At 38.4% G+C, this 14,262-nt stretch overlaps 1 protein-coding gene across 1 annotated transcript; it reads left to right on the top strand.

The window, feature by feature from the left end:
- The first annotated feature begins 1,061 nt into the window (after window positions 1–1,061).
- Window positions 1,062–14,262, top strand: nr1h3 (nuclear receptor subfamily 1, group H, member 3). Its single transcript, XM_070902981.1, has 11 exons — window positions 1,062–1,129; window positions 3,530–3,733; window positions 5,474–5,556; window positions 6,047–6,289; window positions 7,501–7,767; window positions 7,940–8,145; window positions 8,670–8,849; window positions 9,209–9,308; window positions 9,639–9,752; window positions 9,977–10,071; window positions 10,260–14,262. The coding sequence occupies exons 3-11, from the start codon at window positions 5,514–5,516 to the stop codon at window positions 10,404–10,406; spliced, it is 1,395 nt and encodes a 464-aa protein (XP_070759082.1). The 5' UTR covers window positions 1,062–1,129; window positions 3,530–3,733; window positions 5,474–5,513; the 3' UTR covers window positions 10,407–14,262.

The raw sequence follows: 14,262 nt of genomic DNA, 5'->3' as shown, positions 1-14,262 counted from the left end.
TGTAGGAAAATGTGTTGAAAATGGGCAGGAGAAAGAGCAGACACTGGCGACTTGTGATTGTTTTCTTTCAGCTTCGCTTCTTCCTCGGCGAAGATAAAAAATGTATTTCCGCTTTAACTTCCTGTTTTGCCTTTGAGGAGTCTGCCCTCTAGCGGCGGCTCAGATAATACTTCAGAATAGAGAAGTGATCTTTTCCTCCCTGTCAAAGAAAAAGAGGCGTATCTGTGAACAACTGTAAGATCTATGCCAGAGCTATAAACAACATTATGTATATGCCACACTGATTGAGATGTTTTGGTTGAAATCTAAAAAAAAAAAAAATCACTTATAAAACGTTTCTCTAAATGTTGTGTTATGTACAAACTGCAGGAACAGGCAAATTTTAATTTAGTAAGGTTTTTCTGTGCAGATTAAAATTACAATTATAATGGGGAGTGCTGTGCTTAAGTACAATTCTTTGCTACTACATTTCAGAGTGAAATGTGCTTTTTGCTCAACTACATTTATTTCACAGCTGTAGTCACTTACATGCAAATTAAAACAACCCATTAGACCAATATACATGATTGATACAAAAACTACCCAATCTATGACAATAATAATCCAGCAATATAATATATAATACATACACACATAACTGACAGGGGCAATTCTTTCTTTATTACGTTAATTTTTTGAGTGCATTTTGCTGATCATTCTCTCATACTTTTACTTAAGTAACATTTTGAATACATGACTTGTACTTGTAATTGAATATATCCACATTGAGGTATTGGTACATACGTGAATACTTGTCATATCATATTTTACTTTACTTTTAGGTTTCCTGTTACCCGAACATTACCACTTGATTGAGAAGCTTGTTGGGACTTTACACACTCCGGCTGCCTGTAAGGCTGAGCACAGGGCAGTAAACTCCCTCTCCTCCAGCTCTCAGCCTGATGAAATCTGTCTCCTGCTGCGCCAGCCGCAGCCTGAGCTGCCCGGGGCCGCTGAATCACATGATTTAACTACGCTGGCTAACGAGCTAACATGCTAGCTCCGGTTGTCAAAGCCGCTGTCAACAGCCACGAACCGACGGAGTATCCTACCATAACTAACAAGTAGTCGCAGGCTCGTGAAGTCTCTGGCAAGTCAACCATTTTTGCCTTTTATTATGTTTTCTGTGTCTGTGATGTGAAGTTAGCTAAGCTAGCTAAGTTGAAGTTGTTAAAAGGGAGTTCCTTTCGAGTGCGGGGGTGTTAGGCTAGCGTTAACGATATTGGCCTTGTTTGGATTGACCAAGAAGCTAATCTCACCTAAACATCCCATTGTATTTTTGACTAGCAATGTTTGAAGGCTAACGAGTTAACGATTGGTACAAATACTGTTAACGTTAGCTAATGTTTACAAACCGAACTTGTAGCTAGCTAGCTACATTTGGTTGCCTACCAGTTAACTGACAATAAGGTTGGTTAACTGGCTAGCCAACTAACTTGGCTAATGTTAGCAGCAAGTATGTAGTCGAAACAACCACGACATAACATTGTCAACTAGAAACTTGGTGAATGTGCTTTAAAATACGACTTGGTCTTTCCGTTATTTACATAGCACGATTGTGAAACAATGGTGATGTTACTAACGTAAATTGTCAGTTGACAACTAAGCTAACTAACTAACCAACCACCGAGGCTAATTGCAAATGTAGCTTGACAAAGGCTGCCAGGCTGTAACAGTTTGGTCTTAAATATTTCCTTTGCTAAATATGCTTTTGTTATATTGTTGTAAGTGTTATATATTTGTGTGTGAGTGCGTCTAAACAACTTTGTAACTGATAGCCCCTGAACATCCGTGGTTTACCCACAGAGGTGGTTTCACTTATTTTGCCTGATTAGTCCTCTGTGGGGGCGTGTACAGACTTGACATCTGTTGCACCTGTTGTCAGTACGGGATGACTTACATCTTTATCATTTTTTTATTAGTTTGATGACCTTACATAATTCCCAGCACAGCTCCACCCAATGTTAACATAAGCTGGGGTTTCTAGTCAGAAGAAGTGAAAACATCTGGGTGGGTCTGCAAGGCCTTGAAGCACTGAATGTACTTCTTCTTCCATCAATGTGTTGGTGGGAACTTTGATTCATTTTGGAGCCTGTGACACCTGAAAGCACTGACTCTTTGCTTTCACATCAAGTTGTTGCTGAGTATGGTAGTCCAGTTTTGCTTCACCGAAGGGCGTTACATCCGTTGGTACTTTGAGAAAGGGACATTTCCCACTCAGTCATGCTGACTGTATTTGTACGCTGAAGTTTGGTTTACTGACTGAAGCATTTATGAACACATGTTTCTAACTATCACTCCACCAATGGTTGCTGACAGTGACTGGGACATTGCTGCAGGCTTTGTTAATGACCTCAGCACAGTGTTGCTAATATGGCTGTAACTAAATATTATTTTCATTATCCTTTTATCTGCCAATTATGTTCTTAATAGAAAAATAAATTGTTTGGTCTTTGTGAAAAAATCAAGTCCAATTTGGGGTGTCAGCAAGATATTGTTTTGACATTACAAATCTAGTTGAATTATAAAATTGTTTATCATGGAGCAAGCTGGGGTTTGACTCGTTGATATGTGTAAGATAGGATCTGGTCCTGTGTTTTAAGTTATAATCTGTTATAGAAGGAAACCAGGTCCGTCAAGGGAGTTGTGGATTTTTGTAACATATTATGCAAGTAGATTATATACTGTTCAGAACATGTCAGTGATGATTGTGTGAGTAATAACACAACGTTGGGAAAAAAGGTGCTAAATATAATCAAAGACTTTGGTTTTATTCAGTGCTTTATTGATTTTTGTTGGTATGTCCTTTCATTTCCAGGAGGCTATGAAAACATGCACATGGACAAAGGTGACTGGCTGATAAGATGCAGGGGACATTGGACTTGAACAGAGAGATCGGGGTGGAGATGACATGAGGTCACAGGCAGAGTAGAAAAGTTTACAGCCAAAGAATGTGAATTCACCCAATAAAAGCTGATACCTTTTGATTACCACCCTTTGTCTGTAAAACAGATCTTAGAGCTTGTTATGACAAAAGTAAAACAAGCGTAGACTTATGATCCGCTATGCTGACATGACGTGTGACATATTGATTTGTGGTTTCTCAATATGTGAATATTAGACCTGTCCTGAATCTCGATACCCCCAGGTTAGAGTCTGTCTCTTTCATTTAAATGATTGACACATTCAAGCGGGACATAATATTGTTTTTGTGAAATCTCTTTACATACGCTGTGGGATATTTTTGAATGAACTGGAGAAAAGATGGGGTCATCCTTAGGTGTCTCTGTGGTGTGAGGTTGTATGAATTAAATGGCTTGCTTAAATACTCAAAAGAGGAAAAGGCTGGAGCACCACAGCCCTGTGGGGATTTAAGAGCCATGCAAATGACCAATAGTAACCTCTTGTGTTCCCTCTTTCACCCTCCCTCCTCCCCCCTCCCTCTCTTTCTCTCTCTGTTTTCTCTCCTATCTCCCATTGGGCATTGTAGAAAAGGACTCGTCTTCTTTCCTACTCACTCTCTTCAAGATATCGAGTCATTAAACTTCCGCCCAATAAGTCACTAGGGGTTTTGGCATCCTCAAGGCTCATCAGGCAAGCAAGTCCTCCATCAGCTCAGGGATATTGACACACTGAGGTTGTGGACTCGCATGGGCAAGATGGGTAGACGATAAATAAGACATCAACTTCAGAGGTAAGGTCAGTCCAACACTATGCCTGTCACAGAGTCACTGTGGCAGATTCACTTGAGCTGACAAAATGTTGTCCTTTCTGATATTGATTATTTAGGCATTGACTTATGTTATCTGGAGTGAAATGCTTTTTTAATTGTGAGTGGAAACATTAATTAGTTTTAATGGAAAAATATAGTAGTATTGAAAAAATACCATTAGCATTTCCTTCCCTTCCCTTTTTTGTTTTGCAGCAAATTTGAGATGTTGCTGCTAAATGCTGACATGGATGATTTTAGGCAAACATAGTATTAGTCATAGTCGTACTTTTCCTCATTTTAGTGTAATATTAGTCAACAATAACAACTTTACTGGTTTACTATGGTATTTAGAAGCTTATCAGTGGGGCTTGGAAAATTACTGCCATCATCGCTGTAGTAGCTTTCATGTGTTGTGTTTTTATTATGTTTTTTCCCTTTACTTTCTGCTGAACATAAGAGTTATGCAATCACAGTTGTTCCTTCATTCTCTTATCTGTCTAGCATTTAGGTCACCAACCTTTATGATTTTTGTTGTGACTGTCTTGAGTATCTCATAGGTAACTTTTTGTTCTGATACCTTTTGTGCACTTGTATATGGCAGGGCCTGACAGAAAGTTTTAGAGATCGTTACCAGGCCGCGATATGTAAGCGAATAACATATTTATACCAAGTAGATTGGCACAGTGCCTGTGCATCTTGTTATATTGTGATACCTTGCAGGAGTGGTGGCCCTACCTGTGAATCAGGTTCTAAACAGAATATCCAGTTTTGAGGCTTGTTTTGGTTTTGACACTCCGCCTAATACCACAAAGCTCTGACTGAGCTTACTGTCCACTGTTGCCATGTAGTTACAATAATTAATAATTAGCGTTGTTAAATATAATGTTTTATATCATTAGGTGACAGAAATATGTCAGCTATCAGAGATGGTGGTTACACTGATGTACTGGTTGTATTAGACCTTTCTGGTTTATGTTCCTGCTTTATAGTACTATTTCAGGATTTTGGAGGATGTGATAAAGTACCTTTATTTGTTGGGTATTTAATTCACTGCATTTTGCAGTAACATACATTCCTATCTGTTTATTTTATCCACCCCATTTATATCAAAGACAATAGACTAGATATCAGAAACACCCCTATGTATAACATAATACAGTTCAGCAGCACCACTGATGACAACCTCTGAAATGACCGTAAAGTTGAATCAACACTTCTCTAAAACCGTATTAACAAAAACTGAACATTATAAACTTCATGAAGGTTGGATTTTTTGAGAGACTGTTGTATTAAATATTTGTTTCAGTTAAGTGAAATTGATAAACTGGCAATTGATAATAGTCATGAATTCAGTTATTTTTATTCATCACAACAAACTACAGGAGGTCTATATTTTTAAGCTGGTTTTCCTTCTTGCAGGCAGGTTAAGAATAGCAAAAAATCATGCGTGTGTGTCTGCTGAATCAGTTTCCTGAAATTCATCTATACGGGACACATGACAAACTTTCATTTCTGCTTTTGCAGCCAGTAGGCATGCACAGACATTCTAATAGACAGGATCTAAATTGATTTCAAGACTTATTTTAGATCTTTCTAAGAACTGCATTGTGCTGTATAAGATCATCATGCAAGCAAAAAATCGCTTCCAGGGACTTTTGTTTTTTCTTGAGTTATTTTTTTGGTTATATTTATTTTGAGTGTGATTGTTGTTTTTTTATACAGGTACACGTTGATTTCGTAATGACAAGCTGCTGTGCAGAAGATGTCCACGCTGTCTGTGACTGATATCCCAGATGTTGGTCATGGTAAGAGGAGCCACTTCTATATTAGTCCACTGTGTAAGATCAGGCTGGACAGGGTTCAGCTCTCTCAGTACATGTCTTTGTTTTACTATGCCTCAAAGGTTTTTCTTTTTGTATGCTCTACAAGTGGTTATACAACCTGATATTTTTATTCTATCGACCATCATTTTGTAAAAGGAACATCTTGATTTATAATATAATCCAGTTCATGCATGAGGTCAGCTTAATTAGTTATCTGAAATGCATCCATATGTGGCACATGACTGCTTTGATTTCTACAGCCTCAAACAAAAGTGCTGCTTCAGCAGAAATTCAATATTAAACACGTTACAGAAGTAGTATTTATCCTATGAGTATTGTATTATATCATCTGTGTGTTTCTGTTGTGTGCCAGCTTTTGGCTGATAAGTGTCGACGTTTATTTTGGACTCCTGTCACAGTGGTAAAAGGTGTTTGGTGGTTGTTTTGAATGTGTTTGTGTCTCCTCTGTCAGATGAGAGTAAGGTGTTTGACGGGGCCTCTGAGCTGCAGCTGGACTGCATGGTTGAGGAGAGCAGTGGAAGTACCACAATGAAGCATGATGGCCTGCTGTCGCTGGCCGACCTATCCCACCCAGATGACTTCCCCGTCCCCCCTCATAATGGCCCTTCACTGACTGAGATGAGCAGCCCTCTGCTCATAGAGCCAAATGACATTAAGCTGGATCCAGCTGCAGGGGACACATCTGCCAACATAGGTGAGAGAAAAGTACTTACTTCAAATAGCTGCAATACACAACTTTAATGTTTCTCTCCAGAAGTGACATTACATTTAAATACTTGTTGTATTAAAGGCTTTAAATGTTAAAAAAAATAGCATGTATAAAATAAACTAAAATAAATGGCACACATCCTTTTTTTTTTAGAGGGAGTGTCTACTCGCGTATCTGGAAAAGCAATGTGCTGTTTCTGTAAATGTTGCTGCTTTTGTCACTACCATTAGTCATCGTTGAAGCACAAGACATCACTGAGTGCATCACCATCCTGAAAAACAAACAAACCGTGAGAGCATGAACGGCTAAATCCAGAGTACCTTTATGCCCATTTTTACTTAATTTGGGTTAAGATGCAGTGAAATGGAAGTATATTTTCCTGATATACCAGTCATAAATCTAGAAGTGTTTCTTCAAGTATGTCTGTGTGTGTGTAATTGGAATAGTGTGACTTCCACAGACTAGACTAACCAGAATTGTTTTCTGCTAATCTCTTAATCTCAGACATGTCTAACCCATAGTTTGACCCTTTTTATGCTACAATTGTTGGCCTACTAATTTTAGTAAAGTTTCTTTAAATCTCTATTTTAATTGCAGAATAAGCGTTTCAAATTAATTTGAATAGTTACACACTGAGGTAGTTTGTTAGGTACACCTGTATAGTCTAATGCAGTCTATTGTTGCCGTTTTGAAACTTGTATATTAATGGGGGTTAACAAAATATGAGAAACTTTCACAGCCCACCACTAGTTGCAGCCTTTAAAAATGACTATACAGGTGAATTAATACACCTGACACATTTTGAATTTGATGTGAAGTAATCTGTCGCAACACCCCTTTTTTCATTTAGAAATAAAATGTATTTTCTTTGAATATGCAGACAGTCTGGACTCACAAGACATACAGTATGAGAGGATGTGCTTGACTCAGTGAATTTGCATTCTATATCTTGCAATTATGTACTTGCATGTTTTGCATACAGAGCTGTCTCTCCTTATCTCGGCTTCGATAGGATGCCTAGAAATACTTGCCTTTCTTCATTCAAATGAGGGTGGACAAGCAGACATTACTTAGCTCCAGCACCCATTGAATAACCCTCTATATAAAAGATGCTGCCTCAGAGAATTTCCTTTACTGAAATTGTTGAAAGTGCTTAATATGGTTGATCACCTCTTTTTTTTTTTGTGTGTGTGTAGATGGTCAGCCAGTGAAGAGAAAGAAGGGGCCTGCTCCAAAGATGCTTGGCAATGAGGTGTGCAGTGTATGTGGCGACAAGGCCTCTGGTTTCCATTACAATGTGTTGAGCTGTGAGGGCTGCAAGGGCTTCTTTCGACGCAGCGTCATTAAAAGTGCCCAGTACTCCTGCAAGAACAACGGCCGCTGTGAAATGGACATGTACATGCGCCGCAAGTGCCAGCAGTGCCGCCTGCGCAAGTGTCGGGAGGCGGGCATGTTGGAGCAGTGTGAGTGTTTTGTATGCCATATGAATCAGAGATAGAGAAAATTTAGATTCCTCTGCTTTTGTAGGCATGTGGGATTGCAGCCAGAGTGAAAATCATGAGAATAAAATGGAACATCCTATTAATTCTGGGATTGAGCTTTAGTCACGATGTGCATCCCTCTTTTGACCTGCAGGTGTGCTCTCTGAGGAACAAATCAGACTGAAGAAGATGAAGAAACAGCATGAGGATGAAACGGCACGCACGTCCACAGTGGTCACTCCCACCCCTCCACAGGAAGCAGCCCCACTGGATCCACAGCAACAGGAGATGATTGAGAAGCTGGTGGCCATGCAGAAGCAATGCAACAAGAGGTCGTTCCTTGACCGACCGAAAGTGACGGTAAGTGAACATCTTAGAGGATAGATTTGGGCTGTTTTTGACCAGTTAATTGTCTCTCAATGTACTATTAAACCGTATAGTGACCAGATGGTCCACATGGGGACAAATGCCCTGAGTAGTGAGTCCCTGGTTCGATCCACAGCTGGCCAGACGTTTGCTGCATGTCATTCCCCTACTCTCTTTCCCCACATTTCCTGTTTCTCTCCACTATCTTAAAGAATAAGTAACAGCAGCTGTATTCAGGATAGTTATTCAATGTGGGTGAGCAGTATTCTGCCAGGTCATGGCAGCTTTAGGATAAAATAGAGCTGCTATAGAGACAAAATTTAGTTACGGTATGACTGCTGATGTGTGTGGGTACATTGAGAGTCACAGATATCTCTAGTCAATGTCTTCTAGAAGCATATTTGAGCTCCTCTGCTGTTGAAACCTAGAATATGCTGTGTCTGCTGCTTTGCTGTTCTGAAAACACATCAGGGGAATGTTTGCTCAATGTTAATAAATTCATAAATTTATGTTGACAGCCGTGGCCACAGAGTCAGGACTTGCAGAACCGAGAAGTGCGTCAGCAGCGGTTCGCCCACTTCACTGAGCTAGCAATCATGTCTGTCCAGGAGATTGTGGATTTTGCTAAGCAGCTTCCTGGTTTCCTGGAGCTCACAAGGGAGGACCAGATCGCTCTACTGAAGACGTCTACCATTGAGGTTTGTCATTGCAATGGATATTGTTTCTTGGAGCTGTAGCTTACATCAAACTGAACATCATTGATTGAATCAACACTTTCTTGAATATGTTACAAGTGAACTAAATGCAATTTTCTAGAAGTAAGAACAGTGGACTCATTTCAAAATATGGTAATAAGGCTTTAATTATTTGCAGTTTTAGCATACAACATTCAAAATAAGTTGGCACCGACGGACATTCTACTCCTCAGCAGTGCTGTTATGAAAACTTAATTGCAGACTGCATAATATTGACAACTTCTTTTGAATATCTTCTTTTCTTAGTTTGGTTTTAGTTTATTTTAATATTCTACTCACCAAGATGTGTTTGTCTTCCTCAGATTATGCTGCTCGAGACATCTCGGCGGTACAACCCTGCTATCGATAGCATTACGTTTCTGAAGGATTTCAGCTATAACAAGGAGGATTTCGCCAAAGCAGGTTAATTTGCTCATTTGTGCCTGTCAAACCTTTGTGGAAGACATGAATATTAGGCGTCACCTTTATCTGATTGCCAGTATTGCATATGTCTTACATGTTGTTAAGTTTTTACATATTTTGTCAACAACTAGACACTCACCATCAGATATGAAATACAACGTATGAAACTCATAAATGCTGTGTATAGTTGTTACAAAATGGTATGTTAAACATGTAATTTATATAGAAAAACATTTGTTGCTTCACTGTTTCCTATAATTAGTGTAGTATTGCACCACATTTCCGTCTTTAACGTGACTTTTCGTTTCCTTGTCTCTCTCACCTCCTCAGGGCTTCAGTTTGAATTCATTAACCCCATCTTTGAGTTTTCAAAAGGAATGAATGACCTGCATCTGGACGAGGCTGAATATGCCCTGCTCATCGCCATAAACATATTTTCTGCAGGTCAGAATTCAAAAACTACACAACCTGCAGTGAATCCACAGAATAAAAGACTCAATATGTATTTAGCGCTAATACTGCCCTATGAATTCTTTAATGGACAAATGGGCTGTTAAGAGTTGTTTTCAGAAAGCATGAATCACATTTTACCCCCAAAACATCTGATAATCTGTAATCAAAAAGATTAACAGGTGTTTGTTTGTTTTTGTTTGTTAAACTCTGTTTAGATCGGCCAAACGTGCAGGATCATGATCTGGTGGAGAGGCTGCAGCAACCCTACGTGGACGCACTGCGCTCTTACATCATGATAAAGAGACCAAATGTAAGTGCCCTGTGGTTTTTACTGTAATGCTGCTACTGAACGTAAGCCACTTAAAATATATATATGTTTTACATCAACATTGTAAGTCATTCCTACAAACATGTTGCAGAAGTGATTGAAGGACTGAAAATCTCCTCTCCTTTCCTAGTAGTATTTCTTTTTAAGTTTTGTTTCAATGGTTTCCTCAGGATCACCTGATGTTTCCCCGTATGCTGATGAAGCTGGTGAGCCTTCGTACACTAAGTAGCGTCCACTCGGAGCAGGTTTTTGCCCTTCGTCTCCAGGACAAGAAGCTTCCCCCGCTGCTCTCTGAAATCTGGGACGTCAATGAGTGACTGCAAACCTGATGTCACACTGTGGCTTTATGAAGCCTGAGACAGACTTGGCATCCAGCAGGAACACTGACTCCTGTCTGCCCATCTGGTCAGGGATTGGTTACAGCATTGAGATTTTATTTTTCTGGTGGGAGGAGAGCATCAGTGCCCTTTGCTCCCAAAACAGACTGCTAAACGGTTTTGTGTTCATAAGGACAAACATGAACACCTAGTTTCTTCGAGCCTTTTGTTGTTGTTCTTTTTGTGTAGATGCTGACGTGATTATGGCGATATTAAATACCAGCATCGGGCTCTTTAGCCAGTTATCTCTGATTTAATATTTGTTGAAAGTTATGTCGATCTCTAGTGCAGTTCTATACTCATCCTCTAACAACTGTAATCAGAAAGTTCTGAGCAGGTCTTGGCTGTGGCTATCTGAAATGTCAGGATTACAGCTGCACATTCAGTTGAAATAGTGATTTTTGCAGTTGTGCAATAGGTGGAAATGGATACTGAAATTGAGCATGAGCAGACCCACATCTGCTGTTCACTTTATTGATGTTAGGGTAAAATGATAGGCCATCTGGTTGGTATTGTGCATTGTGATATGGCAACAGCTAGTTTGTGTTCCTTTTGGGGTACAAAAATCAAAAGGTTGGTGTAGTTGCTCAGGTAAAGTAATGTGAAGTAGATCTCTGGGAATTAGAGGCTTCTTTAATTTCTGTTAGATTACTTTAGTTTTTTCCAAATGCATAAGGGACCCTTTTGGTCATTTATAGATGCCCATTAACTTTCATGTAAATTGTATATTTATTTTCACAAGAAAAAAATGTATAGAGTGCACACATGAAAAGTATCCACAAGATTGTAGAATCACATACTAACGCACAAGAAAGTAAACCTCTGCAGGTGACTGGCAGACTGCGCCCTCATTTACAGGAAATGGTGATGCGACTAAATCTTTTTTTTCTATTTATTTTTTTTACACTGAGCACTGGTACCTTTTTTAAATAGGTGGTACTCATGTGTCTTCAAATTCCATGTAAAGATTAAGAAAAAAAAGAGAAAGTCAAGCAATCTTGAAGAATAAACCCATCCTGACAAAGTTGGATTCATAAATCAAAATAGAAAGAATTGCCTCTATTAACACCTTATTCGTCATTATGTATATGTGAGTTGTACTTTTATTCATTTCAGTAAAGAGCAGTACACTTATTTTCATATTTTGTTTTTCCTATGACAAGCAGTTAAAGGTGGGAGAAATATACAAGCACCAATACATACGGGATATGGATAATTTCACAGCCTTTTATTTTTGATAGTACACTGTATGAATTATACTGAGGAAAAAACTGTATAGTTGAATATCCGGTTTGAAACTAGCTTGATCTAAAGGTCTACCATAGTCTTGAGTCACTTTCTTGAACGGGTACTCGACATCAACAGCTTTAACTGGTCAGATTCTGGAAAGCTTCGCTAAAGACTACCAAAATCTATATTAACAGGGAGCAGAGAATAACAGGAAATGAGTAGAAACATTAAAATTACGTTATAATAAACTTTATAACTATAGAGATTTAGATGTTTATATTCATGCTGTGTTTTCCATGCGTTCCCCTGTGCAGTGTAAACTTGAAATGCGTAACGGATGATAAAGGAATGTCATTGCAAATTCATAATTGTGAAGTTTATTCTCTCTTCATACTCATGTTGCGTCAAAAGGGCTGAAAACTGGACAACATGATGTCCTCGCAGCCCATTTTTGAAGTGACATTAATTTTATTAGCTGTCTGCGTAGCCATTTCCAGGTATCACCATTAGACTTTAACCATAAATGTAAAAAAATGCTGTTTGCTCTGTTCTAACCCAGTTTCAACCATTTCAGCTTCACTGGTACAAGGTGCTGGTTAAAGATGGGCATTATACATTATTGCAATGCTTATTACAGCCACAATTTCTTGTGGCTTATAATTAATAAAATTGCATTTAACAGCTAAGATGCGATATTGATTCTTCACAAAAGCACAGAGTGACGTCCTTCTCAATTATAATATCAGGCAGCGCTAGTTTCTCTCACCAAATTACATAATCTTGTCCAAAAGCAGTTGGTGATGGATCTTGTGTATTTTAATCACTTGAATTTCAATGTTAGACTTCTGTTTTTGTTTTTTTACTCCATCCACCATCATGTCTGTATTGAATGTTTTTGTCTTCGCAGAAGACATTTTGACTTGTCACAGTAGGAAAAGCACACCTGTTACTAATAACATTAACAGTGCCTCTCTTCCATTAAAGTGTCCCAGTGAGCCAGCATGCCCTATAGCAGGACCCTGAAACCAAAGCAGCTAAATGGAATTCAGCCATCATTAATCTTATTGTTTACACCTGTGCTTTTTCCTACTGTGACATGTTAAAACATATATCTTATATGAAATATAAGTATTGTTTTATAGTCCTGTCCATTGCACAAGGTCATCTTGGCTTTGCACCAAGGTCTGTGAAACCCAGTTTTAACAGATCAACAGTACAAGTAATAATAGTGAAAATAAATTGGTTTTTTAATTTAGTTAACTGCCTAGGTTGTATTTGCCATTAAATTCATCTATGATATATAAAATAGATGTTTCATTCTGTTGATTTAATGATCTAATGGCTAATTGGAGCAGTAGCATCTTTGACCCAGATGGTTGAACACTAGTTGACTGATTTTAAAGATTTACCTCTCACACCATAAAATGACAAGATTGTAAATGGGCAAAACGCAGTGAGCTTCACCTATTGGTTAGTTGAATGAACACAAACAAATGGATGTTTTCCTTCCACATTCTTTATTGCGTTAACAGCGGTATTTTCTTGAGCCTGCAGAATCATCACAGAAACAAAAGAGTATTTTTCTTCCTCTCCACCAACACTTTCTTGGAAAAACACCTGACAAAAGTCCAGTTATTCAAGACAACATGAAGCTAAAGTTTCATTCCCATCTTTAGCTGCATTGTGTTGCAGAGCTAATTTGAAAGTTGTCTGAATTAAATGTCAGACTTGATATCGGTAAACTTAATTACACTCTAAGTATAAAAGAATAATTTCCAGAGGCACACTTTCTCATTCAGCAGGAACACATAAAGACAGAAGTCAATGGCGTCCTGGCATTTTCTGACCACGTATTGTATTAAACCTTTTGCCTTCCCCCATTTACTTTTTATTGATACTCTAAAAATGGGAACATTTTTGTTATTGATTTTCTTACATCCTTCTAACCCTTTTCCTAATGTGTTTAATGGTTTTCTTTTTGACAGATGGATCAATATTAAAAGAAGCTGATTAATGCGGGAGTGTGCAGCATTTTGAAACCATACCAGTGATTTGTTTCAGTTGGCAATGCAAAACTTTCTTTTGGATCCCTTTGCAATGAAATGTGAGGCTTGCTTTTGGTTTTTGGTTTGCTGCTACTTGCAGTGTATCTCTAGCCAAACATTAACCATTATTTTTAAAAGTAGCCTCTGTTGGGCCTCCTAATGTTGGGGTGAATTTTCCACCATGTCCCAATCAAATCCCAGGTCAACTGACAGGTGGAATTTGATGAAACTGAAATGATTTTGTCTTGGTGTGCTGTACTGATCAAATGAGCAAAAACCATCAGTTGTTGGCTCTTCAATCTTTGTTTCTTAGTGTACATGTTATGTTAATGCTGTAGGTATCAAGGTTAATTGTACTGTATATACTGTAATTGTCATCTGATCTCATTTAATTCCTGTCTTCAAAGGGTGACACTGTAAACATTATTGATATATAGAAATGCAAAACCTATTTTAATACTTGTAACTCCTGAAGACCTTCTGTTTTGTATGTACAGTATAAATTAAAGCTATGCTGTAGT

The sequence above is a fragment of the Enoplosus armatus genome, chromosome 1 (genome assembly GCF_043641665.1).
Source record: "Enoplosus armatus isolate fEnoArm2 chromosome 1, fEnoArm2.hap1, whole genome shotgun sequence".
NCBI classification, from domain to species: Eukaryota; Metazoa; Chordata; class Actinopteri; order Centrarchiformes; family Enoplosidae; genus Enoplosus; species Enoplosus armatus.
This window is presented reverse-complemented; position numbering and strand designations above follow the sequence as displayed.